Raw genomic sequence first — 21437 nt, 5'->3', positions numbered from 1 at the left:
GGCCTCCTCCCTACTTCCCTGGTTGGTGGACGTAGGGGTCTTCTGGCAGAGGGCAAGGGCCTCCTACCTACAACCATGGCCGGTGTTCATAGGGGTCTGCTGGCAAATGTCTCTCCCTTACAACCCTAGTTAGTCAGTGGTCGTGGGGGGTCTGCTGGCAGAGGGCAAGAGCCTCCTCCCCACAACCCTGGTCGGTGTTCGTGGGGGTCTGCTAAAAGAGGGCTTATCAGAATCTGGAAGACGAAGGTGTGTTTCTCTATTATGGATGCGCCTGGTGGCACGTGATCTTGCATAGGCATTAACAAGGTGTGTAGCGTGGGGCGCCATGAAGAACTAACGGCACCGGCAAAAGGGATGCACATTTCTTGTTCTTTGTGGGACTGTCCTGGATTTAGCCCGTCGTTCCCGCATGGCACACATTTGAACCCAGTCTTAATAACACAAATTCAAAGCACACAAGGATTTTAAATGTATATATATTTATTACATATACAACACATTTGTATCCCGAAAAAAAAAAAATTCTCATATATTTGCATTTTGTTTAATTAAACCTACATCTGCAAAATTACCACTTTTAGCCAGCGGGTGGCACAACTACTGCACTGAGCTTGTTTGCCATGCTGTGTAATCTGATCTCCCCTGCTCTTCAACCGCAAGCAATATCTAACTCTTCTCTCGCAACAATTTCTTCATTGGCAGCTTCTACCGAAGTGCAGGGGAGATCAGACTACAAAGCTAGAGGGCCTCAACCAACGACGATACCCCCTCTCTTCTTCTCTCCACGCACACAGAACGGTGAACGTTGATATCTTCAGCGAACTTGCTTTTCCTTGTGAAGCGTTTCTTGCCTGAAGAATGGAGGAGCTCAGCCACGTGTTTTCCGAGGTCTCGTGCTTCTTCCCAGCGTGAGGCAAAACAGGATTCATATACACTATATTACCAAAAGTATTGGGACGCTTGCCTGTACACACACATGAACTTTACCATCCCAGTCTTTTAGGCAGATTCAGAAAGATTTAGGCCGGCGTATCTACTGATACGCCGGCCTAAATCAGAATCTGCGCCGACGCAAATTTAAGCGTATTCTGGAAACCAGATACGCTTAAATTAGGCTCAGATACGAGCGGCGTAAGTGTCTTACATCCTCGTATCCTAAAGTGTAATTTTTAGGCTGACCGTTAGGTGGCGCTTCCATTGCGGTCGGCCTAGAATATGTAAATGAGTAGTTACGCCGATTCACGAACGTACGCTTGCCCGACGCAGTAAAGATACGCCGTTTACGTAAGGCATTTTCAGGCCTAAAGTTATTCCATCAAATAGCTGGACTAGTAATGTTAAGTATGGCCGTCGTTCCCGCGTATAAATTTGAAAATTTTACGTCGTTTGCGTAAGTCGTCCTTGAATAGGGCTGGACGTAATTTACATCCACGTCGAAACCAATAGGACCGTGCGGCGTACTTTGCCGCAATGCACACTGGGATATGTACACGGACGGCGCATGCGCCGTTCGTAAAATACGTCAATCACGTCAAATCACCCCCCATTAACATAAAACACGCCCCCTCAGCCGAATTTGAATTAGGCGAGCTTACGCCGGCCCGATTTACGCTACACCGCCGTAAGTTAGCAGGCAAGTATTTTGTGAATCATGTACTTGCCTCGCTAACTTACGGCGGCGCAGTGTAAACACGATACACTACGCCACTGCTAGGTTAAGGCGGTCTTTCTGAATCCAGCTATTTGTCTGTAGGGTTCAATATTCAGTTTGCCCCGCCCTTTCCAGCTCAGTTGGCCTCAGATTTATCCCTCAAAGTCTTCCTGAAGAAGTGGGTTTATCCCACGAAACATGTTGAGGCACACCTGTATTATGAGCCCCCTACACTATTTTGTCAAAAGTATTAGGACACCTGTCTTTACACGCACATGAATGTTAATGGCATCCCAGTCTTAGTCCGTAGGGTTCAATATTCAGTTGGCCCCGCCCTTTGCAGCTCAGTTAGCTTCAGATGTATCCCTCAAAGTCTTCCTGAAGAAGTGGGTTTATCCAACGAAACGCGTTGTGGCACACCTGTATTATGACCCCCCCCTACACTTTATTGTCAAAAGCAGGGGTCTTCAAACTATGGCCCTCCAGTTGTTCAGGAACTGCAATTCCCACCATGCCTAGTCATGTCTGTGAATGTCGGAGTTTTGCAATGCCTCATGGGATGTGAAGTTCCGGAACAGCTGGAGGGCCGTAGTTTGAGGATCCCTGATCAAAAGTATTAAGACGCCTGTCTTTAAACGCACATGAACTTTAATGGAATCCCAGTGTTTGTCTGTAGGGTTCAATATTGAGTTGTACCCCACCCTTTGCTGCTCAGTTGGCCTCAGATTTATCCCTCAAAGTCTTCCCGAAGAAGTGGGTTTATCCCACGAAACACGTTGAGGCACACCTGTATTATGACCCCCCTATACACTATATTGTCAAAAGTATTAGGACGCCTGTCTTTACACGCACATGAACTTTAATGGCATCCCAGTCTTAGCCCGTAGGGTTCAATATTGAGTTGGCCCCGCCCTTTGCAGCTTTAACTCTTCTGGGAAGGCTGTCCACAAGGTTTAGGGGTGTCTCTATGGGAATGATGGCGAACCTTGGCACCCCAGATGTTTTGGAACTACATTTCCCATGATGCTCAACTGCACTGCAGAGTGCATGAGCATCATGGGAAATGTAGTTCCAAAACATCTGGGGTGCCAAGGTTCTCCATCACTGGTCTATGGGAATGTTTGACCGTTCTTCCAAAAGCACATTTGTGAGGTCAGGCAACTGATGTTGGGCGAGAAGGCCTGGCTCGCAGTCTCCGCTCTAATTCATCCGAAAGGTGTTCAGGACTCTGTGCAGACCAGTCAAGTTTTCCACCCCAAACTCTCTCATCCATGTCTTTATGGACCTTGCCTTGTGCACTGGTCCAAATCATTTGGTGGAGGGGGGATTATGGTGTGGGGGGTTGTTTTTCAGGAGTTGGGTTGGCCCCTTAGTTCCAGTGAAGGGAACTCTTAAGGCGTCAGCATACCAAGACATTTTGGACAATTTCATGCTCCCAATTTTGTGGGAACAGTTTGGGGACGGCCCCTGTTCCAACATGACTGGGCACCAGTGCACAAAGCAAGGTCCATAGAGACATGGGTGAGCGAGATTGGGGTGGAGGAACTTGACTGGATTGAGGTCAGGATGCGGTGCAGGCCAGTCATGTTCCTCCACCCCAAACTTCTCCCCCACGTGGCATCTCTGACTTTTACAAAGACTGTACATCCACGAAAAGCATTTCTCTCACTCAGCACAGGAATTCGGCTTCTCCCCCTTGTGAGACCTTTGATGCGTTTCCAGGTCTGATTTATAAAGAAAACATTTCCCGCACTCCGGACAGGAATGAAGTTTCTCACCCGTGTGCGACCTCTTGTGCACAGCGAGACGATACTTCCGTGAAAAAGATTCCCCGCACTCGCGGCAGGAATAAAAGGGATCTGGCTTCTCCCCCACGTGGGACCTCCCATGTCTGACAAGCTGCGGTTTCCTTTCAAAACATTTCCCGCACTCAGAGCAGGTATACGACTTTTCCTCCGCGTGAGACCTCTGGTGCTTAGTGAGATCAGACTTGCGCAAAAAGCTTTTACCGCACTCAGAGCAAGAATATGGCTTCTCCCCCGTGTGGAATCCTTCATGTCTGACGAGTTGCGGCTTCTTTCTAAAACATTTCCCGCACTCGGAGCAAGAGTATGGCTTTTCCCCCGTGTGAGACCTCTGATGCTTAGTGAGATGAGACTTGCATAAGAAACGTTTCTCGCACTCAGAGCAAGCATACGGCCTCTCCCCCGTGTGTGACCTCTGATGCACGACGAGATTACATTTATCTAGATAACTTTTCCCGCACTCGGAGCAGGAAAACAGCTTCTCCTTGGCATGAGCTACCTGATGTCTAGCAAGATGTGAATGAGTCATAAAATGTTTCCCGCACTTAGAGCAGGAATATGGTTTCACCCCTGTGTGGGTTCTCTGATGTATTGCAAGTTGGGCTTTCAGCTGATAACGTTTCCCGCACTCCGAGCAGGAAAACGCCCCATCACCCCCCGCGTGAGTTTTTTGATGTATGACAAGTGTTGATTTCCAAGAATAACGTTTCCCGCACTCGGGGCAGCTATACGGTTTCTCCCCCGTGTGAGACCTCAGATGCGCATCGAGATTAAGTTTAGATACGAAACATTTCCCGCACTCGGAGCAGGAATGCGGCTTTTCACCCGTGTGGTATTTCAGATGCACATTGAGATTGGTTTTATGTGAAAAACATTTCCCGCACTCAGCACAAGTATAGGACTTTGGCTTTGCGCCTTTGTGAGACCTCTCGTGTTTAGTGAGATCGGACTTACAGACAAAGCTCTTCCCACACTCGGAGCAGGAATACAGCCTCTGACCTGTGTGGCGCAGCTTATGTTCGGTAAGATGGGAATTCTGTAGAAAACTTTTCCCGCACTCAGAACAGGAATACTTCTTCTCCTCGTGACACTTCTGATGTCTCATCAGTTTGAATTTCTTAGGGAAACATTTCCCGCACTCGGGGCAGGAATAGAGCCCCTTACCCGGGTGCGATCTATGATGTACAGCGAGGTCTTTCTTATACCGAAAAGATTCTCCGCACTCAGGACAGGAATAGATCATCTCCTCGCCGACGTGCCTTCTCAAATGTGCGGAAAGACTGGACTTCTGCGAAAAATAGATCCCGCATTTAGAGCAGGAATATGGCTTCTCCCCCGTGTGGGATCTCCGATGCAGGACCAAGTCCGATTTGCTGAGAAAACATTTCTCGCACTCGGGACACGAGAAGATCTTCTTGCCCGTGTGCGATCTCTGGTGCACAGCGAGACGGTATTTATGTAGGAAGGATTCCCCGCACTCGGGACACGCGTGTCGCTTTTCACCTGTACGAGGTTGCTCAGAGTCAGAGGGATTCCGTGGTCTATCCACACTGTGAAGTCCTCCATCCATAGTGGAGCTCATTGTCTTTTCTCCTCCACAATCTCCTGTGATGTCCTCATCTTCCATTTTACAACCTGGAGATAAAGTGAGACGATCCTTTGCGGGTTTCTCCATGGCGGGTCCTGGAAAAATAGAAAGAAACGTCGTCAATGTATCTGAGACGGTTAGTTCACTTCCATCAAGATTCCATCTGGATCAGAGGAGAAGGGAAGCACCCTACATTGCCACATCCGTAAATAATTGGGCATTGATTGGCATTCCCTGGTGGTGTAGGGTAGCATACCTAGTGGTCCAGTGTGGATGCCCATCCCTGGTGGTCCTGGGCGGCATACTTGTGGTCCTGGGCGGGATCAGAGGGGGGGCTGCGCTGATGAACTATCAGCACAGACCCTCCCTGTCAGGAGAGCCGCCGATCGGCTCTCCTCTACTCGCGCCTCTCAGACGCGAGTGAGGAAAAGCCGATCGGCGGCTCTTCCGGTTAACATTTGGGTGGGCACTGGTTGGCAGCTTCCTGGACATTGATTGGCAGCTGACTTGGCACAGATTGGCATTCCCTGGTGGTGTAGGGTGGCATACCTAGTGATCCAGTGTGGATGCCCATCCCTGGTGCTGCGTACTGGTGGTCCTGGGCAGGTTCCAAGGGGGGGGCTGCGCTGATAAACTATCAGCACAGACCCTCCCTGTCAGGAGAGCCGCCAATCAGGTCTCCTCTACTCGTGTCTCTCGGATGCGAGTGAGGAAATCACCGCAAAGCCGACGCCTGCAGCTGCGGGCATCATCCCAGTATAACCCCCGAAAGCCGAGGACGCATATGTGCGTACGTTCGGCGACAAGGGGTTAAAAAACATATGTATTAAGAGACATAATATATAGTGACCCCTTGCGTGTCAACGCGTTTCGCTGTTAAGCTTTGTCAGGACACGTTGGGGTTCGTTGGTTGCAAGAGAAAGGAGAGATGGGTCTCATTATCTTGCAGGAAGATCCTTTAACAAGTAGTTAAAGGAGTATGATGTCCAACAAAGAGGAAAAAGGAGAATGGCTCCAATAATCTCGTAATAAGACTTGTGACTCGTACATTTATGTATCCTCATATGGTGGTCTCAAATAGAGGATAATACACAGGCTCGACAAAAAGACAGTGGGGTAAACAGCCGGAATTTAACTGGATCCTTGGGTCCAGGGTATTTCAACGATTACAAAGTCCTCCAATACAAAGGGTTCGACTGTGCCTAACTAAGCCATATAGTGTCCCCAAGTGGGTTGGCAATGTAAAAGGATCTCAATTAACCCCCCCCCCCCTGGGAGAAAGCTCAAAGCTCTTCACTTGTTGAACAAGACTGATCTTCCGGCAAGATAGCGAGACCGTCTCTCCTTTCTCTTGCAACCAACGAACCCCAATGTGTCCTGACGAACCTTAACAGCGAAACGCGTTGACGCACAATGTCTCTTAATATGTGTTTTTTTTATTTATTTTTCCATGCTCCGTTTCCTACCACATATATGTATTTTTGTATTTCTGTCTTGATAAAATATAAATTTTCTATATTCCCCATTGTTTAAAGTCCGACCTCGGGTTACCCTTTTGGGGACCCTTCTCTGTATCTCCATCTGTAACAGGTAGATATGAGTGAGGAGATGTTCTCTGTGGAGGTCCCAACCAGCTGGGACTCTTCCCCTATTCAGTCAAAGGGCATTGGGTCCTCCTCCCAGATCACTTCTACATTTACACAGCCTTGTCAGAAGAGCAGGAACCAATGGGGACTGGGAGGGGCGTGCTCTTTACACAACCACGAGCCTAGGCACTGGGTCATGTGATCTCCAATAAACAAGAGGGTCAACGTTCAGACTTGTAGACCCTTTACCATAGAACAAGTGACCATAGGCCTAGGCTTCTGGTGATATGTACAGTGGAACCTCGGATTACGAGCATAATCCGTTCCAGGAGAATGCTCGTAATCCAAAGTACTCGCATATCAAAGCGAGTTTCCCCATTGAAGTCAATGGAAACTAAAATGATTTGTTCCGCATTGACTTCAATGGCATGCAATACCGCATGCAGCCAGAGGCGGGGGGCATCGGAGAACCTCGGAAACAGCCGTAAAGGCCCGAGGACAGCTTGGGAACATAGTATTTCAGAGTCTTTCCGAACGGCACCAATCGCCTATGGTAGTTTTCAGCACCCCCCCACCTCAGGCCAAATGCGGTACTGCACACCACTTTGGCCTGAATCCTGCTTCTTTTGCGAGACAACACTCGCAAACCGAGTTAGGATTTTTCAAAATACAGTGGAACCTCGGATTGCGAGTAACGTGGTTAACGAACATTTGGCAATACAAGCACCGTTTTTGAAAAAATCCTAACTCGGTTTGCGAGCGTTGTCTCACAAAACGAGCACGATTCAGGGCAAAGTGGTGTGCAGTACTGCATTTTCCTGAGGTGGAAGGGCCCTGAACCTTTCCGAGGTGTCCTCGGGCCTTTCCAGCCATTTACGAGGCTCTCCGGCACCCCCCCCCCCACCTCTGGCCGCATGCGGTATTGCATGCCATTGAAGTCAATGCGGAACAAATTATTTTTGTTTCCATTGACTTCAATGGGAAACTCGCTTTGATATGCGAGTACTTTGGATTACGAGCATTCTCCTGGAACGGAATATGCTCGCAATCCAAGGTTCCACTGTACAGTGTGCATATTGCAAAACGCTTGTTAAGCACATTACTAGCAATACGAGGTTCCACTGTAGTACCATTATCAACCTATTATTGGCTGATATCACTCAGCTCCCGCTCTACTCTGGACCAATCAGTGTGCAGTAATAGAGCGGAGATAAAAGAAGAATATATTATGGGTCACCTGTGCTGATCTCTGTAGGAGTGTCCTCCTCTATGAATGTCCTCGTCATTCCAGCCTCCTCTGTATATTTCTGATCATCCCTCACATACGTCTCTTCTACTTCACCCTCAACTTTCATGATCATCAGATCTTCACCCTAAACCAACAGAATGGCAGAAAATAACATCTGGAATGCATATAAACACGAAGGAGAAGGCCTTTAAAAAAATACAAGGGGTCATCATCAGCATTCCAACTTTACAAGGAACGCAACAAGAAATGTAAGGGTGCAATCAGGGAGACTAAGATAAAATACGAAAGGCACATAGCGGAGGAGAGTAACATAGAAGTATTTATGATGTGAGATCACATAGAAAATATCATCTTGTAGAGTCTACACATCGTCTCCACATGTCAGAGTGTTCAATCACTTTATGTTCCCGACCCTCAACTCCACCTACCTGATGATGGTGGGGGATGGTGTGACCTTCCTGTGTGGAATCCCCGGAATACAGAGGACGGGGACATCTCTCTGGTGGGTTTCTGGTTATAGGTGGCTCCAACATGTCCTTGCGTCCTCCGGAAAGTTCCTCCATCACCCCATACTCCTCATCCTCCTCTTTATACTCTTCTTTAACAACAATGTTATAATCCCCGAGGTTTCCACTCTGAGTATATAATAAAACATTAATTGTAACAAACATGCTTGTATTTAAATGATAACTACCAATAATTTTTGATCACTTACCTGATGATGGTGAGGGATGGTGTGACCTCCCTGTGTGGAATTCCGGGAATACAGAGGACGGGGACATCTCTCTGGTGGGTTTCTGTAGCTGGATGACTCCTCCATGGTGTCCTGGTACAGATCTTTGTGTTCTTCCTCCATCACCCCATCCTCGTCATCCTCCTCTTTTATCTCTTCTTTAACCTCAACTTTAGGATCTCTCAGGTTTCCACTCTGAATATAGAATAAAAATGACATCAGTGGTAACAATGCAGATAATGTACAGATCCTAATGATACTATCAGTGATTGTTCCTCATCTACCTGATGATGGTGGGGGATGGTGTGACCTTCCTGTGTGGAATCCCGGGAATACAGAGGACGGGGACATCTCTCTGGTGGGTTCCCATTACTGGATCCATCTGTAGGAAACACACACACTGACTGAATACATTGTTTCTATGTGTTTATCAGATGATGGGGGATCTAGGTGGAGCCTCCGTACTGCTCTCTCCTTTACAATAAAGTCTCCTCTTACCCGGTGATGTGAGGGGCGGCTGATTGTCCATCATGACGTCCTTGTAGAGATCCTTGTGTCCTTCTCAATACTCCCACTCCTGCAAGGAGAAATTGAGTGACATAACAGCAGTAATAAGTGTGTGAAAAGCTCTCGCGCCCCGAAATGAACTCAGTGAAACAAATATATTTAAATATCTTTAAAATATCGGCCACAACAATCGGCATCATATATCGGCTGCCCCAATTTCTAAATATCAGCATCGGCCAGAGAAAAACCCATATCAGTCTACCTCTATCTGGGACCCCTGGATCTCAAAAACTACCAAGGAGGGAATATAGATGACCCGTCATGGTCACTCCAACTGATTTTACTCTATCATTGGGGAGCCCACCCGGTTGGTGGGGGAGTCTCTGGCTCTACGCCAATCCTATTCTTCCCCCATTTGTCCTTTTGGACCCTTCACTATACTTCTTCCTCACTTTTGCCAAGCCCATGGCTTGCTCACTGTTATTCTCCATGATGGGATCTCCCCCAGCCCCATAACTACTAAAGTGCACAGGCCCGACTATAGACATACGAAGCTCACCATACAGATTGCCTAGCTTGATGTTAGGTTCTATTGAAGGTTCAAGCTCAAATACACTATACTGCCAAAAGTATTGGGACGCCTGCCTTTACACGCACATGAACGTTTATGGCATCGCAGTCTTAGTCCGTGGGGTTTAATATTGAGTTGGCCCCGCCCTTTGCAGCTATAACAGCTTCAACTCTTCTGGGAAGACTGTCCACAAGGTTTAGAAGTGTGTCTATGGGAATGTTTGACGATTCTTCCAGAAAAGCACAAATGTGAGGTCAGGCACCGACGTTGGACGAGAAGGCCTGGCTCGCAGTCTGCGCTCTAATTCATCCCAAAGGTGTTTTATCGGGTTGAGGTCAGGACTCTGTGCAGGCCAGTCAAGTTCCTCCACCCTAAACTTGCTCATCTATGTCTTTATGGTCCTTGCCTTGTGCACTGGTCCAAATCATTTGGTGGAGGGGGGCTTATGGTGTGGGGTTGTTTTTGTTAGGGCTTGGGCTCTTAGTTCCAGTGAGAGAAACTCTTAGGGTCCTTTCACACGGAGCGGGCCGTTTTTGTGTCCGCTCCATGTGTGTCCGTCGGCTCAGCAGGGATCATCCGTAATCCCCGCTGAGCTGTCGGCGGACAGGGCGGTCCCCGCACACTGTGCAGAGACCGCCCTGTCTTTCCTCCGCTCTCCCCTATGGGGAATCGGATGAATACAGACAGTCTGTTCGTATTCATCCAACCCGCCGGACGGAAGAAAAATAGGGTTTTCTTCTGTCCGAAAAACCGGATCTTTACGGACGCGGATCTTTGCGGACGTTAGCGGATGCATCATCCGCTAACGTCTGCAATCCCATAGGGATGCATTACAAGTCAACGGACTTGTAAAAAGCGGACGAACGGTCCGCACATGTGAAAGGGGCCTTAAAGCGGAGGCCCACACAAATAGTGAACCTCCGCTTTTCGGAACCCTCCCCCCCTCCGGTGTCACATTTGGCACCTTTCAGGGGGGGGGGGCTGCAGATACCTGTCTAATACAGGTATTTGCACCCACTTCCGGGAATAGACTCCCACGGGAGTCACACCCCTTTGTGTCACCCCCCGATGTCTTCCGGGAAACACACTGGTCCCAGGAGACAGCGGGGGCCCAGCGAAGAAGCGACACATTACTCGCGCATGCACAGTATGGAACCGGGCAATGAAGCCACAACGCTTCACTTCCTGATTCCCTCACCGAGGATGGCGGCGAGGGCAACCGAGAGACGAGCGGTTGCTCAGCCTCGGCTGCCGACATCACGGGCACCATGAACAGGTAAGTGTCCATTTATTAAAAGACAGCAGCTGCAGTATTTGTAGCTGCTGGCTTTTAATATATTTTTTTTTTTTGTGGGATCTCCACTTTAAGGCCGGAGTGAGGTGCGAATTTCAGCTCTCTTATCTCTGCAGAGAGATAAGAGAAGTGTTCAGCAGATTAGCAACGTTTTAGATGCAAATTTGGAGACCTGGGAGAAGTAACGGGTGAGAGGAGAGTGGGGGAGAAGTGTATTGAGCTGAATGAGAGAAATTCCTGAAGAGAACTGAACACATCTGCGAATCAGCTGCGTACCCATAGAAGATAATGGGCTTGAATTTGCACCTGAGCCGCACCGCAATGCCTAAAAGACGCACACGGTTTTACTGCAATGCGCAGTGCGAATGCATCGCACATATGTGAACCAGCCTCATTGAAAACAATGTATTTAGAAATGTTCTGCGTATTGGATGCGGTTTAAGCCGCACTCAATTCGCATAAGTGTGAACCTGGCCTTAAGGTGTCAGCATACAAAGACATTTTGGACAATTTCATGTTCAGGCTCCACCCGAGCGCACAAATAAAAGACCACTTACATGCAGCCGTGGATGTCTGACCAACAACTAAATGGATGTGTGAAGATCCACCACATATGCTTCAGATAAATGGATAAGATAGCGGGTTACACGTGTATTTTTCTATAGATGTAGTCCTCTCTACTAGTCATAGAAGACGACATAACGGGAGGAGTTCCTGGGTGTAAATAAAAAAAATAAGATCTTATTACCTCCTCTGCTGCCAGTTCCAGCAATGTCTCCTCTCTACTTCCTCCCGACTCACCTCTCACCCGGAACTTCCTATTTATAATCTGACATCACTTCCTGTCTGTACCTGACATCACATCCTGTCTTCTTGTCTGGGTAGCTGTGGGATCACCACGTTGTGGAGCTCAGAGGAACTGCAGCCCTAAGAAACATCTTCACTCCCTCTATCACAGGGGTTCTCAACCCGTGGTTGGGACCCCCTCGGGGGTCAAAAAACAATTTGCCAGGGGTCACCATATCCTGGGCTGTTCCTGAAGTCCGCACCACTCTCTCAGACTCAACTGGGTTGTTCCTGGAGCAGCCGCCCATTCAGTTCACGGCATGGCCAGGGGGCAAAGACTAGAGGTTAGCTGACTGGTGAGGAATGTGAAGTGGGAGGGGCTGGAGGAGAACCTATGTCCTAAGTCCTAGGGCCAGATTCACAAAGAGATACGACGGTGTATTATCTACAGATCCCCCGTCGTATCTCTGACTTACACTGGTCCTATCTATGCGCCTGATTCATAGAATCAGATACGCATAGATAGGGCTAGATCCGACAGTGTTACACTGTGTTACACTGTCGGATCTTTTTTTAAATTTAAAAATGGCGCGGGGGCGTTCCCGCTGATTTACGATAAATAATATGTAAATCAGCGAGATACGCAAATTCACGAACGTACGCGGACCCGTCGCAGTGTTCTTACGTCGTTTCCGTAGCGGTTTTCCCGTCGTATACTTACCCCTGCTTTTATCAGGCGCAGCCAATGTTAAGTATAGCCGGCGTTCCAGCGTCGAATTTGAATTTTCCTACGTCGTTTGCGTACGCCGATTCACGAACACGCGCGTCGCAAGTCCCGCTCACGTCGCAACCACTGACGTCCTAGTGACGTCAGTGGGAGCAATGCACGCCGGGAAATTCCCCGGACGGCGCATGCGCATTTAAATCGGCGCGGGAACGCGCCTGATTTAAATAGTACACTCCCCTAGCCGCGGAATTTGAATTCCGCCGGGGGAGTTAGGATCCGCCGTCGCAAGTTTGAAGGTAAGTGGTTTGTGAATTAGCCACTTGCCTCCTAAACTTGCGGGAGCGGATCTTAATTCACGAAGATCGAGCGGATCTATAGATCCGCTGCGCTACGTGAATCTGGCCCCTAGTTCTTATACACTTATAGGTAGATTCAGGTACGTTGGCGTAACTTTGCGGCGGCGTAGCTTAAGGAATTTAAGCTACGCCGCCGTAAGTTAGCGAGGCAAGTACATGATTCACAATGTACTTGCCTGCTAAGTTACGTTGGCGTAGCCTAAATCGGCGGGCGTAAGGGCGCCTAATTCAAATGTGTTTGACGGGGGGCGTGTTTTATGTTAATGGCGCTTGACCTCACGTTTTTTACGGGTTTTTTCACTGCGCATGCGCCTACATTTCCCAGTGTGCATTGCGGCTAAGTACGCCGCACGGCCTATTGATTTCGACGTGGATGTAAATCCCGATTCACGGACGACTTACGCAAACGACATAAAAAATTCGAATTTCGACGCTGAAACGGCAGCCATACTGGACATTACTATTCCAATAGGGCCTAGCTCTAACTTTACGCGGCCTATCTCTTACATAAACAGCTTAAAAGTACTGCGTCGGCCGGGCGTACGTTTGTGAATCGGCGTATCTCCTCACTTACATATTCTACGCCGACCGCAATGGAAGCGCCACCTAGCGGCCATCCAAAATATTGCAATCTAAGATAGGACGGCGCAAGCCGTCGTATCTTAGATATGTTTAAGCGTATCTCTGTTTGAGCATACGCTTAAACATAAGTCGTGCCGTCGTACGTGTTGTAAAATTAACACCTTTGCACATTACTCGCTGCGTTGGAAACCAAACAAAAAAAGACCAAAAATATGGTAAATAAATTTAATAGTACAAAATGCAAGAAAAACTTTTATTATCAACTCTGCAAAGGATATCCAACTTTAAATATATATATATAAACACATTATAATACCAAAAGTATTGGGACGCCTGCCTTTACACGCACATGACCTTTAATGGCATTTCCAGTCTTATTCCGTAGGGTTCAATATTGAGTTGGCCCCGCCCTTTGTAGCATGGATGAGCAAGTATGGGGTGGAAGTTGACTGGCCTGCACAGAGTCCTGATCTCAAAGGGGATGTGGTGCCAATAACTTATAGATAAGTAAAAAAATCTTCTTTGTTTTTCAGGGTTGGGCTTGGCCCCTTAGTTCCAGTGACGGGAACTCTTAAGGCGTCGGCATGCCAGGAAATTTCGGACAAGTTCATGCTCCCAACTTTGTGGAAACAGTTTGGGGACGGCCCCTTCCTGTTCCAACATGACCAGCGCACAAAGCAAGGTCCATAAAGACATGGATGAGCGAGTTTAGGGTGGAGGAACTTGACTGGCCTGCACAGAGTCCTGACCTGAACCCGAAAGAACACCCTTCAGATGAATTAAAGCGAGCCAGGCCTTCTCGTCCAACATCAGTGCCTGACCTCGCAAATGCGGTTCTGGAAGAAGACATTTCCCGCACTCCTGACACTAATACACCTCGAGGTTTGTGTGGGTTCTCTGATGTTTGATAAGGTAACACTTCTGCGTAAAGCATTTCCCGCACTCAGGACAGGAAAACGGCTTCTCACCCGTGTGAGACCTCTGATGTCTGATCAGTTCCGATTTAGAAGGAAAACTTTTCCCGCACTCGGCACAGGAATGAGGCCTCTCGCCCCGGTGCAATCTCTGATGTTTCGAAAAATTGCTTTTCTTGGAAAAACATTTCCCGCACTCGGAACACTTAAACGGCTTCTCTCCCGTGTGGCATCGCTGATGCTCATGAAGGCTGTACTTCCATGAAAAACATTTCCCGCACTCAGAACAGGAATGCGGCTTTTCCCCCATGTGAGATCTCTGATGGGTGACCAGTTCCGACTTATAAAAAAAACATTTCCCGCACTCAGGGCAGGAATGAACCTTCTCTAGGGTTGCATGCGTTATCTGGTGTTTGTTAAGTGTAGACTTCTGCGTAAAACATTTCCCGCACTCAGGGCAGGAATACGGCTTCTCACCTGTGTGAGACCTCTGATGTGTGACAAGATCTGATTCATAAGGAAAAAATTTCCCGCACTCAGAACAGGAATGAAGCTTCTCCCCCGTGTGCAATCTCTGATGTGCAGAAAAATTGCTTTTCTTAGAAAAACATTTCCCGCACTCAGAACAGGAAAACGGCTTCTCCCCTAAGTGAGATCTCTGATGTGTGACCAGTTCCGATTCATAAACAAAACATTTCCCACACTCAGGGCAGAAATGAGACTTCTCACCCGTGTGCAACCTCTGATGTGCTGAAAGTTTGCACTTCTCTGAGAAACATTTCCCGCACTCGGGACAGGAAAACGGCTTCTCACCCCTGTGAGACCTCTGATGTCTGACCTGTTCCGATTTATAGAAAAATCTTTCTCCGCACACGGCGCAGGAATATTTATTCTGAACCGCGTGCGATCGCTGATGTACAGAAAGATCGCACTGCTTTGAAAAACGTTTCCCGCACTCAGGACAGGAATGCAGTTCCTCACCCGTGCGCGATGCCTGATGCGCAGAAAGATTGGACTTTCGTGAAAAACGTTTCCCGCACTCGGCACAGGAATATGGCTTCTCCCCCGTGTGAGATTTCTGATGTGTGAGCAGTTCTGATTCATAAAGAAAACATTTCCTGCACTCAGGGCAGGAATGAAGTTTCTCACCCGTGTGTGTTCTTTGATGTACGGTAAGGAGATACTTCCGTGAAAAAGATTCTTCGCACTCAGGGCAGGAATGAAGCTCCTCCCCCGTGTGAGATCTCTGGTGCACAGTAAGACCTAATTCAGACTTAAAGCTTTTTCCGCACTCAGGACAGGGAAATGGCTTCTCCCCCTGAATCCCGGCCCCACCCCCCACAGTACGAGGTTGCTCAGAGTCAGAGGGATTCCATGGTCTATCCACGCTGTGAAGTCCTCCATCCATAGTGGAGCTCATTGTCTTTTCTCCTCCACAATCTCCTGTGATGTCCTCATCTTCCATTTTACAATGTGGAGATAAAGTGAGACGATCCTTTGAGGGTTTCTCCATGGCGTGTCCTGGAAAAATAGAAAGACATCATCAATAGATCTGAGAGGGTTAGTTCACTTCCATCAAGATTCCATCTGGATCAGGTAGATATGAGTAGACATGTGCACTGCCGAAAAATTTGTTCATTTTCGCTGTATTCGTTTTTTAGCCTTTTTCGGAAACTCTGAAAATTCAAAGATTCGAAAATTTGAAAATGTTTGAATTCTGAATTTTTGAATTTCCAAATTTCCGAAATGTTCAAATTTCCGAAATTTCGGCATTCAAATTTTCGAATTTCCGAAATTCTAATTTTCGAGTTTCGAAATGTTGTAAATTCGGGAATTAACAAATTAGTCAAAATTAGTTAAAAAACTAATTAGGAACTAAACAAATTGCACATGTCTAGATATGAGTGAGGAGATGTTCTCTGTGGAGGTCCCATCCAGCTGGGACTCTTCCCCCCATCAAAGAACCTTTGGTCCTCCTCCACTTCTACATTTACAAAGCCTTGTCAGCAGAGCAGGAGCCAATGGGGGCTGGGAGGGGCGTGCTCTTTACACAACCACAAGCCTAGGAACTGGGTCATTTGATCTCTGATAAAAGAGGGTCAAAGTTCAGACTTGTAGACCCTTTACCATAGAACAAGTGACCATAGGCCTAGGCTTCTGGTGATATGTACAATGGAACCTCGAATTACGAGTATAATCCGTTCCAGGAGAATGCTCGTAATCCAAAGCACTCCCATGTCAAAGCGAGTTTCCCCATTGAAGTCAATGGAAACAAAAATAATTTGTTCCGCATTGACTTCAATGGCATGCAACCACAAGCCTAGGCACTGGGTCATGTGATCTCTGATAGACAAGAGGGTCAAAGTTCAGACTTGCAGACCCTTTACCATAGAACAAGTGACCATAGGCCTAGGCTTCTGGTGACATGCAATACCATTATCAACCTATCATTGGCTGATATCACTCAGCTCCCGCCCTACTCTGGACCAATCAGTGTGCAGTAACAGAGCAGAGATAAGGAAATACAGAAAAAGGGAGCACTCACATCGTTTCCTCTCCAATTTACGCATGTGGCAAAGAAAAAGATACTCAAGGAGTTACCATTGGCCGGACTTTAGGAGCATAGAAAACAATTGGGAAGTAGAAAAATATATAACAATTTTAGAAAAGTACATGGTATATTCAAAAAGTGTTCAGAATGATTAAAAATCATGTAGAATGATACAAATTGTACTGTGAGCGTCGACGCGTTTCACCGTTGGGCTTCTTCAGGACGCGATCAAGGTTCAGAGAGGTAACAAAGAGAGAGAACGAGTCTCACTGTCTTATAGTAGACTAGATCTCATTCGCAAAAATATCCAGTGACCGGGGTATTTCCAAAAACAGGGTCCAATATGTAAAATAATTCCAAAGGACTCCAAAGAAATAAGCCGCAAACGGCTAATTTCGCACTGAAAATAGGGAATCATCGAGCAGAGGCATGGAAGCTATACTATATCCCATCAGCACTACGAGCTCCGTGTGTGTAGTCCTTTCTTGGACCCTGGATCTCCTGACATGGTCACATGCCCTATTTTGGGCAACATGAGATGCCTCCATGCCTCTGCTCAATAATTCCCTATTTTCAGTGCGAAATTAGCCGTTTGCGGCTTATTTCTTTGGAGTCCTTTGGAATTATTTCACATATTGGACCCTGTTTTTGGAAATTCCCCCGGTCACTGGATATTTTTGCAAATGAGATCTAGTCTATTATAAGACAGTGAGACTCGTTCTCTCTCTTTGTTGCCTCTCTGAACATTGATCTAGTCCTGAAGAAGCCAAACGGCGAAACGCGTTGACGCACAAGGGCTCACTGTACAATTTGTATCATTATACGTAATTTTTTATCATTCTGAACACTTTTTAAATATACCATGTACTTTTCTTAATAAAATTGTTATATTTTTTCTACTTGCCCATTGTCCGGCCAATGGAAACTCCCTGAGTACCTTTTTCTTTGTTTGCAGAGCAGAGATAAGAGAAGAATATACGATGGGTCACCAGTGCTGATCTCTGTAGGAGTGTCCTCCTCTATGAATGTCCTCGTCATTCCAGCCTCCTCCGTATACTGCTGATCATCCCTCACATACGTCTCTTCTTCTTGCTCTTCTTCTGATTTAACCTCAACTTTTACGATAATCAGATCTTCACCCTAAACCAACAGAATGGCAGAAAATAACATCTGTAACATAGAAGTATTTATGATGTGAGATCACATAGAAAATATCATCTTGTAGAGTCCACGCATCATCTCCACATGTCAGAGTGTTCAATCACTTTATGTTCCCGACCCTCAACTCCACCTACCTGATGATGGTGGGGGATGGTGTGACCTTCCTGTGTGGAATCCCGGGAATACAGAGGACGGGGACATCTCTCTGGTGGGTTTCGGTTACTGGACGACACCACCATGGTGTCCTGGTACAGATCTTTGTGTTCTTCCTCCATCACCCCATCCTCATCATCATCCTCCTCTTTTATCTCGTCTTTAACCTCAACTTTACAATCTCCAAGGTTTCCACTCTGAATATAGAATAAAAATTACATCAATGGTAACAATGCAGATAATGTACAGATCCTAATGATACTATCAGTGATTGTTCCTCATCTACCTGATGATGGTGGGGGATGGTGTGACCTTCCTGTGTGGAATTCCGGGAATACAGAGGACGGGGACATCTCTCTGGTGGGTTCCCATTAATGGATCCATCTGTAGGAAACACACACACTGACTGAATACATTGTTTCTATGTGTTTATCAGATGATGGGGGATCTAGGTGGAGCCTCCGTACTGCTCTCTCCTTTACAATAAAGTCTCCTCTTACCCGGTGATGTGAGGGGCGGCTGATTCTCCATCATGACGTCCTTGTAGAGATCCTTGTGTCCTTCTAAATACTCCCACTCCTCCATGGAGAAATAGACAGTGACATCCTGACACCTTATAGGAACCTGACACACACAATGATACAGTCACCATCCAGACACACCCCTTGTCTGTTACTGGATAATGTCCCAGAATCCTCCTCACCTCTCCTGTCAGCAGCTCCATCATCTTCTTGGTGACTTCTAGAATCTTCTGCATGTTGTGTCTCTCAGGTTTTAGGGAGTCACATGGAGGCACTGTGATGGTCATATGATCACCTGACTTCACAAGAGGAAATCTCTGTATTGGAGAACCAATAGGAAGATCATGTTAGAATCCCAGAATCCTCCTCACCTCTCTCTCCGGTCAGGTCTGTGTATTATTAATAGAGATAAGAGTGATGTCATGTGACCTCCCAGAATCCTCCTCACCTCTCCGGTCAGGTCTGTGTTTTATTAATAGAGATAAGAGTGATGTCATGTGACCTCCCAGAATCCTCCTCACCTCTCCGGTCAGGTCTGTGTTTTAATAATAGAGATAAGAGTGATGTCATGTGACCTCCCAGAATCCTCCTCACCTCTCCGGTCAGCAGGTAGATGATCTCCAGGGTGAGGTTTAATATCTTGTCAGTCATGTAACTCCGGTCCTCCTCCATCCCCAGTGACGTGGTCATGTGATCTATGCGGCTTTCTCTATAGATGGATAGAGGAGAATTATGTGGACTGCACTGGTTGTACAATATTAGGGTGAGGATGTATGGGGGATAATGCCCGGCTTTGTTCTATTTGATCCAGCACTGCTCATTATTTTTTGATCTTTATCAAAAGTCGCCGGAAATATAATTTTCCCCCTTTTTTAAAAGGGATGAGCCAATCGGAATGGGTTAGTTTTGCAGGCTGCTCATTGAAATGCATCAGAAAGCATGCTGGGAACCTAAAATTTTACAGTGAGGGGGTGGGCATGTAAGAAAACCACCATGACACGTCCTTCTAAGCCAGGGGTCTTCAAACTATGGCCCTCCAGCTGTTCAGGAACTACAATTCCCATCATGCCCAGTCATGTCTGTGAATGACAGATTTACAATGCCTCATGGGATATGTAGTTCCGCAACAGCTGGAGGGCCGTAGTTTGAAGATCCCTGTTCTAAGCCACCTGATCACAGATTATAGGCCAGGAAGGGCATTCTTGGTAACCGGATCGGTATTGTGGCCAACAAAAATCTCATTAGTTAGTCCCTATTACCAAACTGTGAATAACTTGAATTTGGGTCAAAGTCGTGGTTGACCTGAAGCTCATCCCTACTCCCTAACTAACGCCTAATAAAATTAAGACTTTTACGTTCCAATTTGTATCTAATGGAAAAAAATATTTCGGGAATTTTTATCCTCATCTATTTGAGGCTCATTGGAGCCACTTCCGGTCCCAGAGAGACAACAGGATGTGAGAAGAACTCCTCGAAATGAGGGAAAAGGTGACCTCGCTGAAAGAAAAGAGGGGGCTGGATTCAAGAAGCAAATTGCGCCTGTGTAACCATAGTTACACAGCGCAATTGCTTACTTGCCCCGGCGTAACGAATGCTCCTGATTCAGGAACCTCGTTACGCCGACTGCAGCCTAAGATATGCGCGGCATAAGGCTCTTATGCCCGCATATCTTAGGCTGCATTCTTGCGATGGCCGCTAGGTGGCGTTCCCGTTGTGCTCAGCGTATAGTATGCAAATTGCATACTAACGCCGATTCACAACGTTACGCAAGCCCTGCGTGCGCAGTTTACGTCGTTTCCGTACGGCGGTTTTCGTGTAAGGCTGCCCCTGCTATTAGCAGGGGCAGCCAATGTTACGTATACCCGTCGTTCCCGCGTCGCGAAATTTCAAATTTACGTAGTTTGCGTAAGTGATTCGTGAATGGCGCTGGACGCCATTCACGTTCACTTTGAAGCAAATGACGGCCTTGCGACGTCATTTGCCGCAATGCACGTCGGGAAAGTTTCCCGACGGAGCATGCGCTCTACGATCGGCGCGGGAACGCGCCTAATTTAAAAGATTCCCGCCCCCTACGGGATCATTTAAATTGCGCGCGCTTACGCCGGGCATTTTGCCGGCGCGCCCACGCAATTTACGGAGCTACTGTTCCGTGAATCAAGGGCAGCACAGTAAATTTGCGGGGGCGCAGGGCAAAAACATTGCCCTGCGCCTCTGTAAAAAAAGCGCAAATCTACTTGAATCCAGCCCAGGGGTTCTAATCCTTGCACATTTTTGGGGGGTAATAGATGCACTTTAAGGCTCTGTTCAACCCACCAACAAAATGTCATAGAATACGTTTGGATAAAGAGATAAATGATAAAATACGATCGTATTACCTCCTCGCCTGCCAGTTCCAGCAATGTCTCCTCTCCAATCTCCTTACTCACCTCTCACCAGGAACTTCCTGTCTGTATCTGACATCACTTCCTTTCTTCCATAGAGACTTCCTGTGCCAGGTTAAGTGAGATCACCACCTTGTGGCGCCCAGAGGAACTGCAGCCCCAGAAACATGGACTTGTGCTGTGTGTGTATGTACTGTACACTCATCTGCCATAACTTTATGACTTTTTATCCCCATCTAGTCCTCCTAGAGATATTTCCCTTCACTTCCTGTCCCGAGAGACAACTGGAAGGGAGAAGAAATCTCTTCGAAGAGAGGATAA

General features: G+C 47.2%; 2 protein-coding genes across 2 annotated transcripts; both read right to left on the bottom strand.

Moving 5' to 3' along the window:
* Positions 1-3181: 3181 nt before the first annotated feature.
* LOC120910581 (zinc finger protein 260-like) lies at positions 3182-9610 on the bottom strand. The gene is made up of 4 exons (XM_040322340.1): positions 9572-9610; positions 8595-8624; positions 7868-8003; positions 3182-5139 (listed from the first exon to the last, which is right to left on the bottom strand). The coding sequence occupies exons 1-4, from the start codon at positions 9608-9610 to the stop codon at positions 3317-3319; spliced, it is 2028 nt and encodes a 675-aa protein (XP_040178274.1). The 3' UTR covers positions 3182-3316.
* Positions 9611-14110: 4500 nt separating this feature from the next.
* LOC120909548 (zinc finger protein OZF-like) lies at positions 14111-15957 on the bottom strand. The gene has a single exon (XM_040321320.1). The coding sequence runs from the start codon at positions 15860-15862 to the stop codon at positions 14303-14305; it is 1560 nt and encodes a 519-aa protein (XP_040177254.1). The 5' UTR covers positions 15863-15957; the 3' UTR covers positions 14111-14302.
* Positions 15958-21437: the final 5480 nt, after the last annotated feature.

Source organism: Rana temporaria, chromosome 8, assembly GCF_905171775.1.
Source record: "Rana temporaria chromosome 8, aRanTem1.1, whole genome shotgun sequence".
Taxonomy (NCBI): Eukaryota; Metazoa; Chordata; class Amphibia; order Anura; family Ranidae; genus Rana; species Rana temporaria.
This window is presented reverse-complemented; position numbering and strand designations above follow the sequence as displayed.